We start from the raw sequence: 25825 nt of genomic DNA on the forward strand, positions 1-25825 counted from the left end.
CGACTCGTTGAGTTCTATTGTTATACATAATATTATTTTCGTTAGGCAAAAAAATTGTATTCAAAGATGGTAGAAAAAAATAATATTAATAACATTAAAAAAGATTCCTACGCAGAGGGGACAGAGACAGAGACATTGAGCGCAAAATACGATGAAATGCTATGGAAAAGACAAAAGAGCATTTTTTTCACTCTTCATTATAAATATTTTTATTTAAATTAAGGTGTTATTGTTGTCAAAACTGCAATTTTCACAATGAAATTTCAAGTTTCTCAGAACTGAACTGAAAGGAAAGAAAAAAAAAGTTTCTGTTGTTTAATGAAAAACCTGTTTTCGTCATATGTCCGCAAAATTTATATCGTTTTCTCACAGAGAGGACTTAACTCAACGCAACGAGTGAAATGAAAAGAAAAGGAAAAAAAAATGTGTAATAAAATTTAATGTTTCCAAATCGGCCATTTCAATTTCTTATTTTCATTTTTTTTAAACCATGTTGTTGCTGCTTCGCATATGCGAAAAAAAAACAAGGTTTATAATTTTAACTTCATTGCTGAGATGTACATACAGAAGAAAGACGGATATCATCAACTATATTTTTCATCAGGTTGTTAAAAACATTATTAATTTATTTTTAATTTGTAGGGTATGTACATTTAAAATATACATACAAAATACGTACAAAGAAAATCACCAATGAGAATCATTTCTTCATTCCTTTTAGATTAATGGATATTTTCAATTGCGATATTTATATCTCATGCGCGCCAAATAAACTTATATGTGCAATATTTTCTGTATGCGATTTCATTCAATCGATGACGATGAGGAATATCATTACATTATTGTTATTATATATAAAATTGGCTTTTCAACACGTTTTCGTGAGAGCATTCATGTATACATATGGTTTGGGTGGTAGCAATTCCTCTTTAATATATGGACATCCATATAGACTAGACATTAACTTGCCATTAACGTATTTTTGTCCACTCGGGTTATAATATGGAAGAACTTACTATTATTCTCAGTAATTCTCATCTAAATATTTTCAAAAATATTCAAATTGTATCTAAAAGCTAGCCATATTAAAAATGCGCTTTTACAGATATGTCCATTGAAATTTATTACTAGTTTCTTCTTTTGTTGCTCATCTTGCAATTTTTAATGGACTTCACATCTTCAGACATATATCCTGACTCTGGCTTTTAGTGGATACAATTCACTGAGACCTGCGCTTTTCACATTTCTTTCATTCTTTTCGTTTTCTTTATTATGATTATATTTTTTCATCTTTTTACCTTTACGTTTCGTTATAATCCATTAATGTTATTTTCTTTCTTATTTCTGCTTTTCTGATAATTTGTCCAAAGGCCACATATTCACTTATTAGCATATTTCGATGATTATTCCTCTATCAGGCTTTACGTTTATTTCGCTCTTTCTCTCGTGTGTTTTGCTGATTTTTTTTCTTGTATATTTTTTCGCCAATAGCAATAGAAGCATCAAGAGAATCCAAAAAATTATAAGCTAAAGAAAGAAATAACGAAAAAATGAATATATGTGTATGAAAATGACGGCTTAGTGCTTAGTGAAGGCTCGATGGAATGTTTGCTTGATTACAAAGAATGTTCTTTTCGAAAAAAAAAAATAAATTTAAGAAAAAAAATATCCATAATGGTGAACTTGTTTTTCATTCCTTTTGTGTTTTATGTGTATTCAATATGGACGCGTCCAGTTAATACGAACGAGATTTTTAATTCGTCATGCTTCACATTAAGCTCATCTGAGCTCATCCAAAATATTCCATCTCTGAAAAAAAAAATTAAGGAGTGAAGATTTCTTCATCTTTACTTCACTATGTTCAGATATAATATATTAAAGTTTTTTCAATTTAGATCCATGTTTGTTAAATTTTAGACATAAATATCGAAACACATAAACATAACATTATCTCATTTGAACATCTCATGGATGTCTAAAAATTGTATTGAAAAAGCATTCATTGCGGACATTCTGAAGGTCAACGTCGCGGCATGTATGCAAGCTTATGCAAATATGTATGTGCCGATGGAGAATGAATGCCTTTTTTTCCTCTGCATTGCTTCTGTTAAATCAAGCGCGCGGTGTGAGAAGTTTGTGAAAAGGAATGAACGATTCTTTAGATTGAATATATAAATTCACATTTTATATTTTTTTTTTTCATTTCATTTCACAAAAGAATGTTAAATGTAGATAATGAAGATATATTAAAGATTTATCTTTCATTCTATTTCATTGCTAAATTGAAATTGTGCATAATCTCCATATCACCATACTACGAGTTTAATGTCGCCATTTTCAATAAGCCAATTACTTTAATTATATAGCTCTCTGGCATAATAATTTCTTGCATTTGTTACAAAGCGTCAGGTGTGCCGAGTTTCATCATAAAAAATCATATTGTTGGTTATTAGTTTTTCCATTTTTCTACCTTTATTTCCTTTACTGCCCTATCGTCATGTTCAAATTGAAAATTTTTTACAATGACATTTCATTCGGGCAACGCACACATTATATACCTTTTCCACTCTTTATTGATCCAATAGTCACATGAGTTTATCCTTCTTAACTGCTGTTACTACCCTTTTGTGAAGCAAAAAAGTCATGTTCATTTATGTGTTTAAAGGACAACAAACTAAGTACCAATGACAGACATAGGACATTTATAAGAAACAGATTTATTGTTACACATAGCAGACGCAATTTTTACTTTAAAAATGGAATAAAATTGAAGAAAATTTTTATTTGGTGTATAAGAAAATATAAAAATAAGTAACTAAGAAAGCGAGCGACGCGATTAAGAAAGAAATAAGAGAATTCTCATATTTTTAGCGCATTTTTGTAACCTTCTTTACAAAAGGGAGCTTACTAGTGCATTTTTATTCGCTACTGCAAAGAACGTCATAGAGCATTCGAATTAGTTTAGCCTAGTTATAGCGATGTTCAGTACTTTAGACTTTTGGCGCAAAATTTAAAACTTTAAAAATCTTTTAAATTTTAAAAGATTATTTTGATAATTTGATGTCTAATTCACACTGATTCGTTGATCGAATACTTATCTCTGTTACAAAAATGCGCTTAAATCCCTCAATCAAACAGAGGACTTTCTTATATATTTTTTTTTCCTTTTCATTCTTTCTTTTTCCAAGAGCAAGGAGGAATTTGATGATCATTCAAAAGATCAAATATCGTCGTCGCTTTTTTTTATTTAAGAAATCGACGCACACAAATGTAAAATTTATAAAAATTTCTCAGAAAAGCGTTTAAGGCTTAAAAATAAAAAAAGAAATAAGAAAAAAAACGATTCTTTGTTACTCTTGTTTTTTATTCTTTCAAAATGTTTCTCTGCTCAGTCAGCAGTATAACAGAAAATGAAGCATTCTTGATCATTTAAGAGATTATTATTTTGGTTGAGGCTCGGGATTTTTTTTTGTTGTTGTTTTGTTTGTGAAATGAACAAAGAGATGCGGATCTTACCTTTGTGCACCACAATAACAACCAGCAAGTTGGCTTTCATTGCAACATGCAAATGGTATTAAAGAATTATAAAAAAAAAGCAAGTGCTTTGAATTTTGCGAATCAATGTATTTTGCATATAATAACCATAGATTGAATCAAAAAGAGACTTCTTTTTCGATATATATTTTTTTCCTCTCATTTTTTTTAAAAGCAAGGAAAATTTGCATGAAAATTACCGCAAAAAATCGCTTTCATGCTTGATAATTTATGCAAAAATTATATTCTCTCCCGTTCAACAACACAAAATATATGAAAAAAAAAATATTCAGAGGAATCTTAATTTGCATATATAAAATGTCGCGCATCATTCACTGGTTTTTAAATTAATTTTTTCATTTTTTGTTTTGCAAAAATAACAAAGTATTAATTTTTTTGAAATTTCCCTCGCAAAAATTAAATATTCAGTTCGACATGTCTGCAGTTGGCTTTAATTTTCAATCTCTGATGAAGAAAAGCACCATAAGCAATTATATACATATTAAGTTGCATTAAGGTTATAAACCCAGTTATAGAAATTGATGAATATCATTACTGATATGATAATATAAATCTTAAAGAATATCATCCGCCGAATAAACTTCGCAAAAGTTTATTCTCTACAATAATGTGAAATAAAAAGAAGTAGAAGCCAAGCAGATATCTTCATTGGCAAAATATAAAATTGAAAAGAATTGCATAATAATAATATTGTCCTCATACATGCAATGCACGTTGCGTAGGTTTATTATCATACTAATATGTACGCATAATATCAACATACATGTAACGATATTATTGAGTAAGATATAAAGCAAACGACGCGACATATTGTGTAATTCAATGCAATTATATATTGTATATATGTGTATATGCAGCGCATATTTTCGCAATTTCTTTTTGGAGTAGCGTAAGGAGTAAGAAAATAAAGCCAACCAGTTTGCTGATTTCTTTTCATTCTTTCACATATAGAAACAAAATATAATCCAAAATAAAACATTGGCAATAAAAAGTCGATTTCAAAGCATGAATACAAGCAAGTGAGTGAGATGGAAAGATCAAGAGAGAGCAAAAGCAGAAAAAATTATTCTTTATTAAAATATTAAATTTCTTATCTTGTCGAATTTCATTTCAATCAGTTCTGTTTCTTCTTTTCCACTTTATTTGCTCTGCTTTACATTTCTTCGGTAGTTCATGTATGCATCATAATAAAATAACATTATGCATACATATTATGCATAATAAGTTACTATGCTACTGCCTCTATTTCATGCAACTGCTACTGCTGCTACTATAAGATAGATAAAAGTTCTGTCTTATCGCAATTGCAGAAACTGCAAATTTATTTATTTTTATTTTAATTGCATCCGACAATTCAATATAAATATATTTGAAGCTCTCATTCTTTCCGTAAATATAAGCGATTCAAATAAAATTTATAATATATCGTATAGACATGTTATCATTATTTTATGGCATTTTAATACCATTTTGATGACAGCAAAATTACAAACTGTTCTGTGATAGAATACAAACGACTCCCGGCAAACCTTCTTGCTCACTGTTATGTTTGTGTGTGTATGTGGTGATAAAAGGAATTTCTAAAGAAATTTCGTGTAAAAAAAAATACAACTGGAATATAAAAGCTTACTTGTTCCTACTTACTCTCATTCTTTATTTGCAATCATATATCAAACGGTGGATTAATAATTTAATTTATAACTGTCGTAATATTCATTCATGACAAACAGCAAATAACAATAAAGTTGTGCTGTTTATATTACGTCGATGCTCACATGTTTTTCTTTTATATTCATTTCGTTTGTGCTTTCTTTCTTAAATCAAAGTGATTCCTAATAAAATAAATACCTATTTATATTTCCCCTAATTTTGAATATTCTTTTATTTCTTTTTTTCTTTCTCTCTTATAGGTCCATGAGTTATGTGACAATTTCTGTCATCGTTATATTTCATGTTTAAAGGGTAAAATGCCAATAGATTTAGTAATCGACGAACGGGACACCACCAAACCACCAGAACTCGGAAATGCAAATGGAGAAGGCCGAAGTAATGCCGATTCAACATCACACACAGATGGAGCTAGCACACCAGACGTTGTGAGTACCCCCTTCGCGGGAGCACATGGTCCAATCTTGGCGAGCTACAACGCGGTGGTGCACCCATGTTCGTAGTACACTACATATGACCTTCTTGCAAAAACGAAGCGGGTGCTCACAATGCCCTGGGAAAATGGCCAGAACTTCGCATGAATTGACTAATAATTAAAGAAAAAAAGATAAAAAAAAAAATTAATTAATGAAGTTGCGCGCTGAAATTTAATAATTTCTATTTCTAATATACATTAATTGCTTGAAATATATACTGAGAAATATTTATATACAAAAAAGTACATTCAACATGAAAGAGAAGATTGATGAGGAAAAGAATGAAATTTATGTGAGTAAATGAGCCAAAATATGATCTGAAATATTTGTGACACGCACTATCAGACGAAAAAAATTTAGGAGAATTCCCTTTGCTTTCTTATTCTCTTAACATAAAAATGAGTGATGGAACCACGTGTTTTTGCCTCACAACAACAAAACAGAAAACAATAAACTCTTCCTAGTCTTGTCATATTTAGATTCAAATTATGTTTTTGATCTCTCCAATCGATGCATAATGACACATCTCAAAAAAATTTCAGTATTATTCTCATCATAAACAAAAGAAAAAAAGCTAAAAAGAAAAAAAAACAAAAAGAATAAAAAAGAGCAATAAATTTTGAGCGTAATTGATATGTGTCACATATATGCGATCAAATAATGACCTCCAAAAACATTTATTCTAATAAATTTCATTCTCTTGCTTCTCTTTCTTTCTCTATCTCTTTCATGTATATTTCTAAAAAAAATGAAAACAAAAAAGTACCATAAGTGAAGAAAAGCAAGAAAAATCATTTAAGATGAACATTGAGAGTGAAATATAAGCAACAAGATCTTAAGACATTAATGCTACACAGCGAAAAGCAAAAAAAAAAAAGTGAAAATTTTTGCATTCTAATTAAACGATTAAACAGCAAAATGAGAACGGAACATGAAGAAGTAACTGAAAGAAAAAAGTTTTTAAGATTATTAAAATGAAGGAAAAGTTCTTTTTGTATGAGATTAAAACAAGACAAAAAATTATTAAGGAAAAAAAAATATTAAGAAAGCAACACAGCAACAGAAAATACGTAATTAATTTTAAGAAGGAAAATATAAATATATATATACATAGATATATATATACATAAATATATATATATGTGTATACATAAAGATAAAAAAAATATTTACAATACAGTAATGAATTATAAGAAAAGAAAAATAATAAGAAAATGGTGGTGATAAGAGAGAATATACTTCGTTTTTGCAAGAAGCCCATATAGCTCGCCGAGTGTCAGACACATTTGCGCAAAATTTAACAACCACACAATGTGAGAGAGCACATGATTAAATCACTGAAACATTAAAGGATGAAAAGGTATAATAATAATCGGATTAAAAAATTTTTATAAATAAATAACCTTTTACTTTATACATTCATATGTGTAATTGAAGATTTCGTTTTATCTTTTTTCAAAAACGAAATTATTTTTTTCTTAGTGCTCTTATTAAACGAGAGCACACAAGGAAATAATTGAAGGAATTTCTTTTCATCCAATTTTCTAGATTTATATCTAATAACATTTTATGTCGCTCTGATTCAATAATTTAATACAACTATTTGTGTGTTTGTTGGATTTTCTCGCGAATGCATGATTAAATGCAAAACTTTTTTTAATATATTAAACAAAATTAACATTTTTTGATGACGTTTCGTGTCATTAAATTGAGATCAATTGACATTCTTAATTTTGTTATTATTTTCAATGACATTGAAGGAATTTCTCCTTCCAATTCTATTCTGCAATTTCCCAACTCTACTATATTAATTTAGCTCGAATTTTTTTATGGTATTTTTAAAAAAAATCTCAAAAAAAAACTCCTATCGAATCTCCAATTGTGTCTGCATGAAAAAATTAGTTCTTTGTGTCTAAAAACAATCAACATAATCAACATAGTGATGAACATTCTTAGTGAACATAAATGGACAAATCAAAAATGAAGAAGAAAAAAGAATAGATTCTTTTAATTCTTAACGATATACGTAATTAATAAATGACTGATTATGATTGAATTATCTTCGTAAAAATATTAATTTTTTCACAAATCTTTGTTCGTTATTTCCACAAATTATTAATGAATATGAGTATACGAGAATGAAACAAAAAAAAATTTATGAAAGAAATTTATTTAGTATTTTAAAAAGCAAGAAAAATGAGAGTCAAATCGCCCAAATTAATGCTAAGTTTAATGCTTTTATTCAGCGATCACAATTGATCATGAATCTTTTATTTTCTTGTATTTGTTACTTCAAAGACATAAGCTATGTAATTCCATAATCTTGGTTTCCTTAACTATTCAACATATGATATACGATAATCATAATAATAATGGCGGGTGACGGAGACATTGATAACACAGTATACGTAATTACATCAAATGCTTTCATTTTTGAATATTTTAAGGTATATGAATTTAACAAATTATTGTGTCCAATAAAAACTTTCTCGGTTGAACTTTGTATACGAATCATTATTGATGATATTTGATACGAAATCATGAAAAATAGACTTTTTTTTTATTTCGCGAGGCGTTAAGTTTCTTTCATTCTTAATTCATCTTTCTGGTAACTGAATGGCTTGTTCGTGTGAATTACACTCTATCGACCACATTGTTAGATACCTAGCAATTTGGTCATCAACGCGTATACTTAATTACATGGATTAAAATTAGCCTCCAGCAGTCATTTAGTTACTTGGCGATCGAATCTTTTTTGTTGTGTCTATATTTCTACCTAAAACCCCAAAACTATTGGAATTAAGTGACGAAAGAAAATCTAATTTACTTTACGCACTCTTTGAAATGCATTACTAATGCTGCTGTAGAATGAAAAAATCAACTTTCGATTATCTTTCTCGAGTTGATTTGATTTTCATTTCTGTTAGTTAAATTAAGTTTCTTTCACTTTTTTGATTGAAAATTAAGAGAAACAAAAGCAAAAACACACGAAACTTAAATGAATAAAATTCCAATCGTAAGTTCAAATGAAAAGTATACGAAAAAAAATGTTTTAAAAAAATTTCACAACAAAAAGATGAATAAATTTAAGATTTATATATTTTTTACTATAAATGAGGATGGAAAATAAGTTAGTTACATATTTTTCACATGAAAAATGAAAATTAAGTAAATAAAATTAAAAAAAAAAACTTGTCAAACATTTTACATTGAACGATATATCGCGTGAATCATCATCAAATTCATTCATTATCGCATGCGATGAAATGATATAAAACATACTAAATGAAAATGTTCAGCAACAAATGAAGTGAAATAAAGAATATAAAGTTTTTTTTAAGTAAGTCTCTAGAGGATATATAATGATAACACTTAGGTATACTTGACGACTATAATACAAAGCTATATGGGCATTAACTAAGGACAAATATTTGCTATAAAAGATTTACTTAAATCAAATAGATTTTTTGTGTATATTTTTTACGAATTAAACATAATAGTGCTATAATTTAAATAAATTAATATGAACAAATGAAAACTTACCATTAACTTACTCTACATAACGAAAAAAAAATTGAAAATATTGATGAAAAAAAAATAAATTCTTGCAGAGAAGAGGAAAAAAAATTAAAATAATTATTTTGTGATTTGGTTATGATAATACATGAATGTTGCTTCATCTGTGTAAATATAGTATAAAATTTTTCCATAATTCAGGCAGATTGAGATAAAGAAGAAAAAAGTCTAACTCTAAATTAGCTTTTTTAATATACAAAATGAATATGATGAAAAAATCGAAAAAAAGAATACAAAAAAATTAATAAATAAACCAAGCTTGCATTATTTCTTATATAGCTACTTCCTTCAAAAAAATAGTTTTTGTCATTCGCTAGTTTCAATTTTTCCTCTAAGAAAATGAAAAAAACAAAAAAATAATAAATGAAGATTCTGAGATGATTGAAAAGTTTTTGGTAAAATAATTAAAGTTCTAACCTGCTCGATCCATCCAATGACAATGTACGTCATCTAGGTTGTGAAGAGGTATCCGATAAACTTGTAAGATAACTTAAAATTGTACAAAATTTCTTCCCTATTTAATTGAACAAGTTTTGATAAGAATTTCATGAAAACTTTGTGTTTTTTTCTCATGACAACTGTTTCTTGCTCTAAAATCTTGATAAAAGTGATCATAATGGAACCAACCAAATAAAAAATGTGATACCTCTGTCATAGAATAAACCATTAAACTGACTTAATTGACTAAAAACATCAATTGAGAATGACACAAGGATGAAATAATGTCATATAGACTCCAGTCAACTATATGACTATAATGCCAAAATATTTAAAGAATAGTAGCCGTTAGAGCACCTGTGTACTGCCATTTTGTGTCATTCGGAGACATAACATTTTCTCAAAAGCTTTTCAATCATTTTCCGATGATAAAAAATATGAAAATATTTGAATGTAAAAAGGAATATTGATAAAATATTGTATGTATTTGTACAGTATTATAATGATGGAATGAAACTGAACGTAAGAAATATGAAACAAACAGAAAAAACAAAAATAGTTTTTGTCTTATTTCGATTACTTATTAATACCTATTATCATTATTATTTTGAATATATCTATGTTAAATTATTATCAACTATTTCCCATCAATCACGCGACAAACAATAAATAACCGACCTATCAATCTCTCTATCTTCTCTTCTCTATCACTCTCTTTAAATAACAATCGAATGAATTAATAATAACGATGAAAATTTTCCAGGTCTTTTTATCTTTTATGGAAATTTTTTCTCTCATTTTTTTCTATTCAGCGAATGAAAAAGTTGAGAATGGAAAATGAAAATAAATATAAAAAAAAAGATTTTTACAAAATGAAGTATATGAAATGCATATAAATTAAGAGTAAATTTAGCATAAAATTTAATGTACGATATTTTATCAATATCATTAGGATTGAGCTCTAGTTTGAAAGCAAGCAGTTATGGAATATAAATATATTTTTAGCTTCTCTTGTGTTCTTTTTTCGGGAACCGATTTTATAGTGAAAATTTGATAAAAAAAATGTTTAGGAATGATGAACTTTAAAAAGTTTGATGGATTTTGGATAAAAAAAATAGTATTTTAAGCAAATCAGCTCAAAATATTTTATTAAGGAATGCTTATTTCCAAAAAAACCTGGTTAATTAACTTTAACCTCTTTAGTAATACCTTCTGAGAATCCTTTCGATTCTGACAGATGGGATTAGACACGATTATAATACTGTCAATCAAATAATCCAGAAATCACATTTAACTAAAATTCTTCAAACTTTTGAAGGTTGACATACCTTAACAAAAGATATAAAAATTTATAACAAATATTATGTTTTAGTTAAAATTTGTTTTTCTCAAATTCTTATTTCGTTCATCTTAAAATTATGAAAAAACAAAATGTATAACGAATGAAAATTTCCTTTTCTATATTCTGCGTGGATAAGGATGATTAACATTTTTATTATTATTATTTTTTTATTGAAAGTAATACAAAAAAATACAAAATCACATTAAAACGCAATTTTAAATTATATAATGAAAAAAAATGAACAGTTTATGAGAAACAAGATGATGAAAATATTCGATCATTTAGCGATGATCGTGGAATTTATTATTTTTTAAACAAAAAATAAATGTTTTGTTGTTAAAAATTATAAAAAAAGAAACCCCAAATTGATTTTCACTTAGAAAAATACCATAAATAGCTAGTATATAAGTTTGCAACGGTTCAACAATTTTTTCAGCAAAGAGTTTTCAGCCAATCAAACACACACTATACGAAGGAATCCTTATGGAATCCAAATGAACTCTAAACCTCGTGTTACCCAAAAATGCAGCCTTGTGTCGCCCGGAGTTGTTCTATTAAATTATAAATGATATCAAGGGATGTTAATCATTTAAGAGCAAAATTGTAGGTGGAAAAAGGATGCTGTACCCCTGTCAAAAATTTTGTGCTACGCGAATAAAAGGCTGTTGTTAAGAAATACGTAAATTGAATGTATAATGAGACCAATATATATGGGAAAATTTCTACGTAGAACCGCATAAAATACTTCTCGCCTCCTTTTTCCATGTTTTAAAAGAAAGCAAAGAAAAAAAGGAGCAGCAAGCATGCGAAAAACCCAACCCGGAATAGAGATCACGTATAAGATTTTTATTTATTTATGACACCCTCGATAATATTAAATTTTCATAAAACAATTTTCATAATACACATAATTTTTCAATTTTCTAAATTCCCATTTGACTCAACACTCTCTATCTCGTTCTTTTCACTCACTCACTCCTCACTCGTCTTACTCAACCTCGATAAATACGCGCAGAGAGAAATGGTTTTATTTTGCTGTTTATTTTCACTTCAGGTTTTTTCTTTAGCTCTGCATAGATCTGCACAGTAGAAGCAAATATACACAGTATAAAAAAATCTATCTTCTTTTTCCCGTCAATTTCGCTGCTAAATTTTTATTTCTGGAAAGTAAACAGAAAATAACTGCAGGAGTGCGTAAATACAATAATATATATATAAACGAATGAATGACTGTTTTTATGCCTTCGCTCTTCTTTTGAAAAGTATTCAAAAGACAACCACAACAAAAGACATACAACGTTGTGAGAATATTCTCATGGGGAATTGGAAAAAGAAAAAAATAAAAGCCATAGCATCCCATAAAAAGTTACTTACGTATTTATTTAGCGAGGGTAGTGAATATGAGCTAATTTTAGTATAATTTTCATAAATACGACGAGAATAAATGTTTTAAAATTTTCCTGATGGGGTTAACATCAATTGCACCCTCATACATTCTAATCTCATTGGCTTTTTTTGATGTTAAAAAACAATTTTTAATGAGATGCGCAATGCATCACATTAATGTATGTTAAGTAAATTTATATTGTTTGTTTATTCAAATTTAAATAATCATAAAATCATAATCCAATAACGTAACTTAATGATTCGTCAATAATTTGTTGTTATACTCACTCTTTTTTTTGGTGTGTGATGATTCAAATCAAACAATTAAGTGAACCTGAAAATAAATATGGCAAGAAATGAACACGAAATGAAATAAAAAAAATGTTTTGAAGGCATCAATTAAACATCAAAATGGAAAATAAATTCAGATTGCATGACACCAAGACTAAAAGTTCTTTTTTATCCACAATTTCATAGTAAAAAACTCAAAAAAAAAAAAAAAAAAGAAATGAAAATCGAACACGGAGAAAAACGCAAACAAATGTTGTTCAACCATTCGAAATTGATTGCTTGCTCGATGGGCCCCGTAAGGCATAAAACCATCTTTGCTTGACTTCAAATTTAACTTTTGAATGCTCACAATTAAATTATCAATATTAAATGAACGAAATGGATGAAAAGAAGAAAAAAAATGAAATTCAGTTTATGGATTTTCTACCACCATCCACCACTCCTACTTCAGTCACGCGATTCTACTTTAAGCTCTACAATTCTAATTTAGCTCGAAACGTGTTTTTATGGCTATTAACAAAATGCTTTATTTCTTATGAATAAAAAATATCAAAATGTATGCTAAATGTAGGGAATAATAAAACACTTTATTGGGCATATAGAGATTTCGCTTGATGGTAGAGAACAAAATAGCTGAAAATGCAAATTAACCAAAAAAATTAAAGAGAGAAAGAATTTTACAGCCATATTGGACTTTTTTTTTCATTTTTCTTTTTATTTAGTTTGAAAACTTATAAAAAGTTTAATAACAATATGGAAAAAAATAGCAGACTAAACGCATGGAAACTTGATCGATAAATATGAAACAGGCAGTAAGAAAAAGAAGCAATAAATGATTAAATTTTTTGCTTCTGCTACATGTCTATATTTGCTTGTATCCCTTCATTCATTTTTTCAGGATATATCTGCATTAGAGATTTTCAATATTATGCAATAAAATTAATTGTTTCAATACAACATTAGAGGGAAATGGATTTTTTTCTTTTCATTCTTCTTGTATATACATATATGCTGCCATTATTATTAGGATACAGGGAAAAACAAATGTCTTCTTACCGGCTTTAACTAACCCCTCAACATACGACGAAAGAACGAAAAATCATATAATTCCTTGGTTCTTATGCGAAATATGCTTATCCATTTAAATGCCCTGATAATAGGAAACATACACAAATGAATTCTTTCTGGTGAAAAGAAAGCAAATAAATCACAGCTTGAAATGGAGATTTAATAAAAATAGCTCCGTGATATCTCACATGCTTGTATGTGTGCTATTTTTTCCCTTCATTATCCACAACGACGATGATGATGATCTGAAATTGCATGAATGGAATAATTGCCTACGAAGTCTTTAAGATCCTTGCAAGCAATTTAATGTGTATTTAGTGTAATATAGGTAAAAATATCAAACATACGTTCATTCCCTATTACTCCTTGTTTTTTCTATGTACATACAAAGTATAAAAACAATAGAATGAACAGCAGAAATTTTCTTGTAAGAATGAAAGCAAATAGAATTTTGAGAATATCAACAGCATTAAGCAGCCGTAAAACGTAACACGAAAAAAAGTAAATATTTGTCTCACATTTCCCATTATCGGTTAGGGTAGAAAATTCACTTCGAATGATGAGAAATTTTTATCAGTTTCCCTCAGCATTTGAAGAAAATTTGATTTTTTCTATCCCTCAAAAAAAAAATTCAAACATTTTTTCCATCATTTATAAATGAAAATGTGCGTATGGGTGTTTGTCGACTGGTAATTGGCATCAATTTAATGTTCTCTTATTCTTTTTTTTGGAATCTTTTCATGCATTTTCAAAAAAGAAAAAATGAAAATTATGTGAGGGTTGAATATTTTTCTACATTCAATGCTCAAAACACTTACCCTACACCACAACAAGCAATCCACTCGATCTCGTTTCATATTTCATCTCCAGAAGTGTGATTTCGTGTAAAAGGCATTCCATAGCGAAAGGCCAAGAAATGTCTTAATGCGTCGTCGTTGTTTTTCTATTGCAATGAGTGTTTGGAGTTATGATTATTATTATTAATGTCTAATATAGAAAATATCACGTTTAAAAATATTGTGAGGGAAGAATTTTTTTCGTTTTGTGTTGTTGATTAGATGCTTTAGTGGGATTTTCTCGAATAATTTTCTATTTTCGAAGGAATTTCTAGTTCCCTTAACTTTTTTGGCTGTTTGCCTACAAGCTTGTAGGAGAAGTATAGGAGGAAATAATCTTAGGGAAAGCAAGAATGCTCTTAGAAGATTTAATAAAATTATTGAATGTTTTCACGTAATTATATTCAAATACTGATGGCTGACTAAGTAGCTTTAATGGTGATCCATTTTTCTTATTTTTTCTTACCATTCCTTGTCGAATTCGACGCTGTTGTCATTCAACCCTCATAGAATTTCCCATTTTCTCTATTTTCGCTTGACTAAAGTTTTCAATTTCTCTGAGGAGTTACTTTACATTCTTCTTATACTTTATGCGTTATACGTCATTGCATTCCCTTCATTATTATATCTCATGTCTCATTTTACAGTCACTAAAGCGCTTCGATGTTATTAACTCGGGTTTTTAAAATAAGAATGAAAATTTTTCTTTCTCATTCTGCCGAAAAAAAAATTATTTTTTGCAGTCACGTGCAGTGGATAGATTGTGAAAATAAAGTAGAGTCGGTATTATAGAAAATCAGCTGGATCAGAATTACAACTGCAATTATGACAATGATGAAATTTGATCGATTACCTCTCGGTGTATATTATATACATAAAGCATGTGGGATGGTTGTGATGTATGAAGGCATTATGCTTCTTTATTGACACAACAGTCACCAATGCTATGCAAAAGATCTATCGATTTTTTTTTGTCTTCTCTTTCGTGCTTTACTTCTTGTGTCTGTTATTGATGTACAATCTTAAAGCAATAATTTCTCCTTTAACGTGAGAATTTAATATCTCTTTACATACAATCTCATAAATATGATTGAGAATTGTTTATGAAGGCAAAAACGAAGAGAAAGAATATTTTAGGATAGAACACCCACCGTTAATACGTCGTCTTCGTGAGGTTGTAACACAACAATTTTTATGACATTTTTTCCTTCTTTTTCTTACTTTTTTTTGTATTTTATTCATCATCATCATATTAAAACGAGTTTAATTCTATGGACACATCGTCATAGGCTATTTAAGACCCCTTCATAAAACCTTTTATGGCTTGTCATTGTTATGATGTTTAAATATCCTAAGGTGTAATTGCATAAATGCTCATTTAAGCCGGAATGGCCATAATCAAAAAATATCTTTCCTCTAATATCTCTTTCTACACATTTTTATAATATTTTTCTTTATTTCTCAAAACAAAAAATAAAAATTGTATTAAAAATGTCTGTGACTTTAGACACCATGAGGTGTATACTTCTACTTTTTTTTCTTTTTCGTCTTCTTCTTGATCTTTTTCTTTTCTTACAATACAGCAAATAAAAGAAATGAACGACACAGAGTCACATAATATTCCGATAGAGCAAATGACAAAGAAAAACGTATCAAAAAGTGCTTTATATATATTTTTGTGAAAGATTTCCATTTATTGATAAAACAAAACAATTGGATTCTTGGGAAAAAAGAAAAAAAAAGTTACAATGTACATATTCTATAGAATAAAAAGAAGGGCAAGGAAAAGAGAGCAGTTAAATGCGCTATGTTTTAAGTAAGTTAAGGAATTAGTGAACAGGTAAATAAAGTTTAAAAAAATGTGTGAGAAAGACTTAAGCGCATTTTGATCCTATTAGACATCAAATAGAAATTGGATAATATTCTGTTCAATAAAAGTCACTTGATGACTTGCATTTCTGTCAAATGGATGTTTTCAAAGATTCCTAACAAGTTTGTGATAAGGGTATTAAGTAAGGAAGACGGACCATTTTAGAGCAATGTCTCAATGTCCTTTAGAACAAAATCTTTAGTCTCTCTTTGTTCTGCAATTGATCTCGCAGAGCAAACTGAAACCTGGAACGAATTTTCAGTTTTGCAAATATAAGAAAAATTCTTCTTTCGGCTGCTTCCTTTCATATATGATTATTTTTGAAATGCATGAAAAAGATTTTCGATTTTTTTTTTTAATTTAAAGTAAATTTTTTATATTTATCGTAAAGAATAAGAACAAGAAGAAGAATAAGAAGAGTATATCCACATAGAAATAAATATTATTATTATATACACACAAGAAAATTTCTCTCTGCTTGAAAACGAAGAAGATATTCACAGCAGGAGTTTTCATTAGTGCTGTTTCCGAAGACATTTTTATGTGGTCTCCGTCATATCTCAACACACAACCTCTCGCTCAGTCACTCACTCAGTCAATTTTTTACTTAGAAGAACGACGAAATGGAGAAAAAAATTAAAACTATATAAAGAATATATCGAAGTTAATAGTGTAGAAAAAAATCTCATCTGGTAATACATCAAAAAATCTATTCATTTAAATTTTTTTCGTCTTTGCTCTGTCTTTCCATATCTGAAACGATAATGTTGAAGTGAAGAGAAGGAAAAAAAATCCATCTCTTCTCGTATTTTTTTTCGAAATGTATAAGCTGCTTATAAAAATATGATTTATTTGCTTCGTTGAGGAATAAAGAACAAAAATTTCAATTTTTTTCTTCTTTCTTTTCCATTTCATTCTTTTTTGTTATTTTCGGGAGAAACAGCTTTTGCCTGGGTTCTTTGGAATTGCTGCTTGATCCTTTTATATTAATTTGGACTTTATAATAATACATTTATGTTAGAAAGATAGAGAGTTTATATGGACTGATGATTTAAATAATAAGAAGAAATATGAAAATAAAGAAATCACAAGATTAAGAATGTAAAATAATAATAGACATACATGAAATGTATGGAGAAAGAATTGAGAAAGAGATATTTAGTGATTCAGAAACGGAATGAAATTCTTAGAAAATCAGTCACATTCCACACGAAGAAGAAATCTTTTTTTTCTCTTTCTTCTTATATTGATGTAAATAAGTGAGTACCCACGTTGTTGAGTGAATTAAATGCGATTCTATTTTGAAGCATATCTAGTTTATTTCATTTTGACCGACTGAGTTATTACTTTGTACACTTCATACTCAATTACTGCTGAGTACTCAGAAAATAAAGTTGAAAGCTACAGGTGATGTAGTAAATGCGCTAATGTTTACATTCTAATAAGTTGACGATCATTCTTCAATTCAATTCAAGATGAATTTTCAGTCAGTGAGTCACAACAAAGAAAGAAGAAAATGAATACTCTCATAAGTCTAATAAGTTATTTATGAAATCTCATTTAATATTATTCACCTCATACAACACAGAGCTATTATGATGATGCACATATCGTCATACGCGTGCATTCATTTGTATGTATTCACAAACAACTCAATTGATATAAATAGAATAAGAATAAGAAAGACAAGAGCATCGGCAGCAACAACAACCTTAAATTCGTTTCCATCATGAATAAAATTGTGTCTATATTTGATGAACTAACAGAAATAAGAAGTAAAAAATAAGATAGCAAGGAGCATGAAGAAAATGACAAGCTGTTTGCAACGAGAAAGAGCATTATTTTTTTGTCTTAAAAAAGATTCCACACATAAGACAAAAAAAAATAGATGTAAGCAAGCAAAAGTCATCATCATCACCATCATCATGATGGCGAAGTAAGAAAAATGAGAAAAAGAAGAAGAGGAATGTACTTCATACAATTTGAGTCGAATAAAAACGCATGAAATGTAAATGAACCTTTTAGTAGAAGAATTTGTCTGAGTGCCAATAAGCGCTTCACACATGCTCGAGCATGATACTGTGTGTGCGGTTTTTTCGGCGCTCATTTCTCGAGAAAAATGTTTAATTAACCTTATATTTATAGTCCGTTATTTTCTACACTTATTTCTCGTCTCATCTCATCATCTTTTCGTTCTTTTCTTTAGTCTTTATCGTGACAAAATCCGTAAAGAGAGATAGAAATGAAAAAGAACACATCATTAAGTGTGCATTTCAATTTCTTTTTCGTCACTTTTTGTGTCAATTTTTAGAATTAAGGGAAATAGATTAAGCGACGCAGTTTTACATGATCACGGTTTATTATTAATCTCGTTTACACATCACTGCATCTTCTTATTATTTTTTGCTTACTTTCCGCTGATCTGATGCTGATTCCATATGCCGAAAAAATATATATATACATAATATGTGTGTACATAAAAATTATAATTGCTCCGGCCTCAGTTGTGGTTTTTCTGTTGAAATGATGATAAATATAAAGTTTTGAGTGCGAAAACACAAAAAAAGAAGCGAGAGTGAGAGGGATATATTGAAACCACATTATAATAACCTAAAGCTAAAGTAACACAAAAAGCAAGCATTGCACAGTTTATAGAATGAATAAAAAAACACAGAGAGCGAGCCATAAAAATTGATTTGTTTTATGGTTCAATGGAACAGAAAAATTATTATTATTTTTATTTTGTATAGGAATAAACGACAAGAAAATAATATTAGCGCACTATTGAAGGTAAACACAATATGCATGCATTTTACGGAAGGCGTTTCTAATTTAAAATTCGCAACATTTTAATGCTTCTAATACCTCACTTATTAGTATATATTTTGTAATTTTGAAATAAACATGAGAAATGTGGTAATGAAGGCAATATCTTTAAGAACAGAACATCGTTATTCCAATGGAAGATTGAATGTTATTTCTCTGAATTTTTCGTGAGACAGACATTTATAAATATGATGGAATCTGATATAAAAATTTCTTGCCAAATTCCTCAGGAAGAAAATGAAGTCGTTAAACTAACGATTCTCGTTCTTCACGCAAAAAGTAAAAGTTCAAATAAGCAATATCCTTAATGTCTATTTTCTTCCTCTCCTTTAATGCTCTCATCACATTGTAAAGAAAATATTTGAATGCCTAAGTAATTTTAAAGTTTGCAATTGCTTCGAGAAAGATAATCCTTATCTCGAATATAATAAATACTTCTATGTCGCATTTTAAAATGAATAATAGACGGCATAAAACGACATTACTTTACGGTAAAGATGAAAATTTTCGTTCGCCCTTGCTTGGCTTACGTTGTGTTGAGAGGAATGAAAAGGAGATCTAAAGATTCAATGAATGGTGGAAAATTTTGTGTGCTCTATATTGAAAATCCCTTAAAGCATTAACTACTGCTGATGATGATGAAAAGAAATCGATTTCGCCTTTGTATGTTCACACTGCCTTCCTTGCCTTCTCCTTCCTCCCGCTACTCTCTGGATAACAGTGATACTCAAACTGTGTTCCATGTCATACTATTGTTCCGTGTCACAACGGGATATCAGGTATGTCGCGAAAAATTTCGTGATACACTAAACATGCAATTTTGAAATTGTCACTTCAATTTTCAATAATTATTTGGAAAACTTGCTAAATACCTTGAGAATCACTGTTCTGTTGAAGGAATATCCAATTCTTATACTAAATTTATTCAAATTTAAATTATATAATATTAACGGTATATCTACAAGGACGATATCTCTCTATATAGACACACTCTCAAATGTGTATGTACACACAATTCACATAAAAGCCAGTAGAGAAGGAACGATCCATAAATAAATTTCACATTCATCTTTTCATTCATTCTCTTATCGCGCGACGTTCTGGTAATTAAATTTGTCCTCGTGATTTATTATCCTATTGGAAGGAGTGGTGTCTTGTTGTTGTTGCCTGTTGTTAAGTTGCAGTAGACCTCTTTTTTCCTTCTTCCTTATTCATATTAAAAACATTCAGCCATAATAGAATTTATACAGAATAAAAATGTTTGGTTAATGAAAACTTTTTTCCTTGTCGACGGCGCAATGAAAGGTTGACTGAGCGTATGTATGGGGAATGAAGGGTGAAAATGTGAAATGCATTGAATATATGCGTAAATAATGCAAAATGAAGAATCTATCTATTTAGCTATCTATCATGGTTATATCAAGTTCTATACAAACTCATATCATGTGCCATTCACTCACCCATTCCATTTTTTATGTATTTTTTTTTTGAAACTGCCTTTCACAAAAGAATCTTTCCGAAGATGAAAATTCCCTCAGCCATTTTTAATTTAATACATCAAATTCGCATCCCAAAAATGTAGATATACAAGAATCTATATGTACGAAAAGAGCTCAACGGAGCATCTCATTTCATTTCATTTCATTCTTCTTATTTTTCGTGGGGGGATCGAGAAGGAGATGACGAAAAAGAAGAAAATCTTTTAGACGGAAAATTGTTTTCTCTCGCGCAAAATTACTGGTAAAGAATTTTTATTACTTTTTCTCATCGCTTTTATTTTTCGCAAAAAAAAATATAATTCTTGTATGAGAGATAGAAAATGTTATTTTCTTATTTCCCTTATATAAAAGCAATTTTCCATGTTTTTCCATTCCTTTCCTTTTTCTTGCTCTTCAGACGCTCCACTTCTTTTTCCTTTTTCGCTTGAAAACTTGACGTTGAAATTTTACCCACGCTCTGCTCTTCTGTGCTTCACACCAAACTTCTCCTAGATTTTAACATTTTTTTTGCGCAATACCACCATTCCTGATACTGCTGCTGTTGCTACTTCAATTCCATACACAATCTCTCTCCGGCATTTAGCAATGTTAAGGATAAATGGAGAATTTTTCATAAGAAGAAGAATGAAGGAAAAAGCAGCTAGAGCGTGTAAGAAACTGGGGAATTTTAAATGATTAAAATTCTATGCTTGAAAAGATAAAATAAATAATTTAATATTAAATGCAAAATTAAATTTCCCGAATATTCATTCAGACTACTAAGTCGTTTCTTAAACCCGCCTTACTCTTTCTCACTCTCATCGTCATCAACATCTATCTTTCATCATGACTGCTAAACCTGGCTATGAGTTTCATGCTAATGCTATTTCATGTTATTTTGTTATTAAATAGTTTTTTCCAACGATAATTTAAATAAGTAAGAAAATGGATATTTTATTTTATTTTAAATGAATCAGAAGAAAAAGCAAGGAAATTAAAATTGAAATTGATGGAGTTGAATGATAAAGTTTGATGCTAATGGAAAAAAGGTTTCGAGTTGATATTTCAGATACAAAAGTTTTGAATTGTGAGCAAGTTATAGAGTGTTTAGAATTCAAAAATTAAGCATTGTAAATAATTTAGTAAACAACATTTGTTATCGAAATTACTCCGAGTTAAAGTTTTTACCTTTAAAATTATTATAAGAAACCACAAATCTAATCTAAATAAATTTTTAATTTGATCCCTTCAAAAAGCCAAAAAAAGAATCTGAATTCGAACACGTGGAGTCCTTAATTTGAATTCAGCAACGAAGGGGTAAAAGGCACACCATCTATAATATTCATACGAAAAATGCATAATAGCAAATTTATGGTAACCGCAAATTATTTTACAATTTGCAAGCATATTTTTCCATTTTTTTTCGATATTTTTATTTTATAAATTTTCATTAAAAAATATATTATTATTGCCATTATTATTATTATTTGTGAAATTATAATGAAATTGCAGTCAGAGCATATTTTCATATATATTTTTTTGCCTTGGCCTTTAAATCAATTAAGATAATAATTTTGCAATATTTATACTTTTAAATTGCAATTTTTGATTTTCATGCAATATAATGAAATATTTATTTGATGTAAAATGAAAATTTATGCAATTATAATGGATGTACAGTTAACAGTTGATGATGAAAAAAAACAGGAAAATTCGTTTAAAAAATATAATGTTTGTAAAGTAAATTGAAAAAAATTAAAAAAAAAAGGCAACAACATCAACATAAATGAAAGAAGGGAACAAATTAAATATTCACAATGCTTGCCTGTTTTTATCATATTATCATGAGCCACGGCTTAGACGAATAAATTCAACCATTTTATAGCATTTTTTAATTCCATTTAACTCATATACACTTATGTGAGAGTGTATATTGCAGAAAATGAGGGTAGAATTTGCAACCCTTTTCTGTCTCATATTCTCAATTTTGGCTCGTTTTCTTCCTCAGGAATTATAATTTGTTGCCGCTGCTCGCTTCATTTCATTTTTTTATATTTACACAAAACTTTCTTCTTTCTCCCCGAAAAACATTTTGTTTTATTTTTTAAACTTTTTCTCGGGGAGGTTTTGCCCTTTTTTTTAACTAAGGAATAAAAAAATTTCGGCATTTTTTTGTAAAAATTTCGACAGTTTTTCATTCAAACTAAGCTTCCATGAAGGGAAAAAGAAAAGGAGAGTAAAAAAAGAGTTTAATTATACTCATAAAGTAAACTAAATTATTACGGACATGGTAAAAACAGAAACACACAAAAAAAATTTCTGCAACATTTTCATACTGTAAAGTTTAATATTATATATGAATTTATGCATGTTTTTGACATGTAACCATCTGATCATGATGTTTTCTAGACGAAATACCAGAGTGAAATACTTCCCTAAATGTTTTGTACATATTTAAATTAACAAGTCAGAAAATTTCTCATCAAATTTTTTTCTACTACACTTCTTCATCATACAAACATATAAAAATCTCATTATGCGGTGTGTCAGAAATCTATGAATAATTTTTCATTCATTGTCTTCTTCCGCATCATCATCAAATAATAAGTACTAGAAATTAAGTAAACATTTTTGCTTAAAATATTTATCACATTTTTCATTCCCTGCTTACATGTTTGAAAACGCAATGGCATATAGAGCACGAACAAAAAGGAAAGAAATATAATATACACATAACATAACATAACATAAACATGGATGATGACTATAAACGGCATTTAAAGTGTACTTACACGTACATATATTTTTTTAAAGGGAAAAAGTGAGTTCATAGAGGAACAAAAAAAAGCAAAACTACATAAAAGTTATGATCAAAAATTCATTATGTTTTCATATCACATGGTAATTATTCTTTATCGATCGCTTTTCACACCCTGCATTAAAATGAGAGCTAAAGTCGAGCTGTGTATTGAAAATTAAAATTTCATAATTTTTTCATTCCTCGAAATGCTCAATATTCACTTTCATCCCCTATTATATGGTATTTTCTTCTTCATTGTTTTTATAATAAAGCAGTTTTAAAGGAGTTGCAACCAGCAACAGCAGCATTGAAGGGGTTAAAAAATAATTTTTAACCATTTATCTCTAGCACGCAAAGAGCACTAAATGCGATATAAAAAGAGTGAAAGAAACACAAACATGAGTGAATGTATGAGACGAGGGATGCGTGAGTGTACTTAAGCCGTTTAAAAAATCAAAACACAACGCAAACAAATCAGGCATAAATGTACATACAGCAGAAATTTAAATCAATATATGCTTACATAACTCTCGCGTTACTTGTAAAATTTTAATGTTATTTAAAATAAAAAAATTTAAATAGGGAAACGACGTAAGTATAATTGTGACACAAAGCAACCCTTGATAGATTTTGATCTGCCATATATTTTTCATTTCATTTCATTTTCCTGTTAATTCCTGTATGCTTAATGTATAATACAATTACTGTAAAAATATGCTTTTTTTCTTCCGTGCGAATATAGCATTAGCAATATGATTAGGATTTATCAAAAATTGCTATGTCAATATGATATGAAGTATTTGGATAATTTCTCAAAAAATCCCAGTGCAATCTGAACTTTTGTAAGTTTAATTAACAAACAAAAGCTAAACTCATAAGCAAATTTGCATCCACATAGAAGTTGACAGTAACCCTTCTTTAATATCCAAAAATGAAAGAATTAAAATCTGAATTGCAATTAGTAGCCCAGAAAAAGCCAAAATGCTTGAAGCCTTGTTACAATGATTTAAATGACAAAAAAAGGGAAATTTTATCTTCCTGGGACATTTATGTTCATGTATGTATGTACGTATTTAGTATAGAAAGAGAGAAAAGCCTTTCCGAATAATGGGATTAAAATTAGGGTTTAAAGAACTTTTTAACCAGAATTTAGCTGGAAGAGATGAATTTAAAAAAATAAAAATTATTATGTTGTTTATGACTTGAAAAAAGAAGGATATTGGATATGTTTTAGAATAGAGGACTAAACATCAGGCATTCTCTTTTATTGCCCTGAAGGATTCTGACAGGACATTCCTCCAGTACGTACGACTTGATGCAGTTGAGAGTTATAACAATAGAGATTAATTTGTTTGCATGTTGGTTTTTATTGAATAGAAGGATTAGGAATGAGGAGAGAAATATGCGAGTGATGGCAACAATATGCACATTTTCCATTTCAATCTCATGATTTTTATGAATTGTGGGAAATATAAAACTTTTATCGAGATGATGTTGATGATGATCGTTTGTTGAAGTTAGCAAACATTTATGAATAAAGTCGAGCAACAAAAATTTCGGTCAGTGCAGTGAAGTATGGAAATCAAACAATTGAACTGAAATGGGTTTTAAGCAGTAAACAGTAATAACAATGAAAAACAATCTAATTTTCCACTATATTTACCGCATTGTTCCAAATCAGCGAATAAAGATGAGAAAGGAGTATACATGCAGTATGTTTTAGAGCTCCATGAATTTTCTTTCCATCTAAAGAATGGAAGGCTGTGGCAAAACACGTGTTTATGAACCCCAAATTTCCGGAGCAAAATATTTTTTTTCCTTTCTTTTCATTCTATTCCCTTCACATCACAATCATCTACATTTATTATTTCATGGAGATTTTCCTCCCATTTTCTTATTCTCGTCTCTCTTTTTCCATTTTACTTTCGATAAGAAAATTGGCTGTATGTCATAATATTATTTGCAATGTGGATACGGATTATGATTTCCCATAATAGCTTTCAATGCTTTTTACAACCAGAAGTCGTTCATACAATGATAACATTTCTTGCTGCTTATTTTTCCTCTTCTTTCCACATGTACATTCATATCTCTCCATAATCATACTATACAATCGTATAGGAATGTGTTTTTCTTCTCCGTGTGCATGGAGGGTTGCGAGAATGTCTTATATATGTATGAATTGAAATAGGCAGGAAAAATAATTTTGTTTCTT

General features: G+C 28.9%; 1 protein-coding gene across 1 annotated transcript in view; it reads left to right on the forward strand.

The window, feature by feature from the left end:
* The window catches only part of hth (Meis homeobox homothorax), a 40150-nt gene extending 28737 nt beyond the window's left edge, over positions 1-11413 (forward strand). The window contains exon 6 of the mRNA XM_070647787.1: positions 5466-11413. Within this exon, the coding sequence (XP_070503888.1) occupies positions 5466-5726 (261 nt within the window). The 3' untranslated portion in view covers positions 5727-11413. The remainder of the gene's footprint in view (positions 1-5465) is intronic.
* The last annotated feature ends 14412 nt before the right edge of the window (positions 11414-25825 follow it).

Source organism: Chironomus tepperi, unplaced genomic scaffold (assembly GCF_022539635.2).
Source record: "Chironomus tepperi strain 1889 unplaced genomic scaffold, CSIRO-AGI_Ctep_v1 contig_376, whole genome shotgun sequence".
NCBI lineage: Eukaryota > Metazoa > Arthropoda > Insecta > Diptera > Chironomidae > Chironomus > Chironomus tepperi.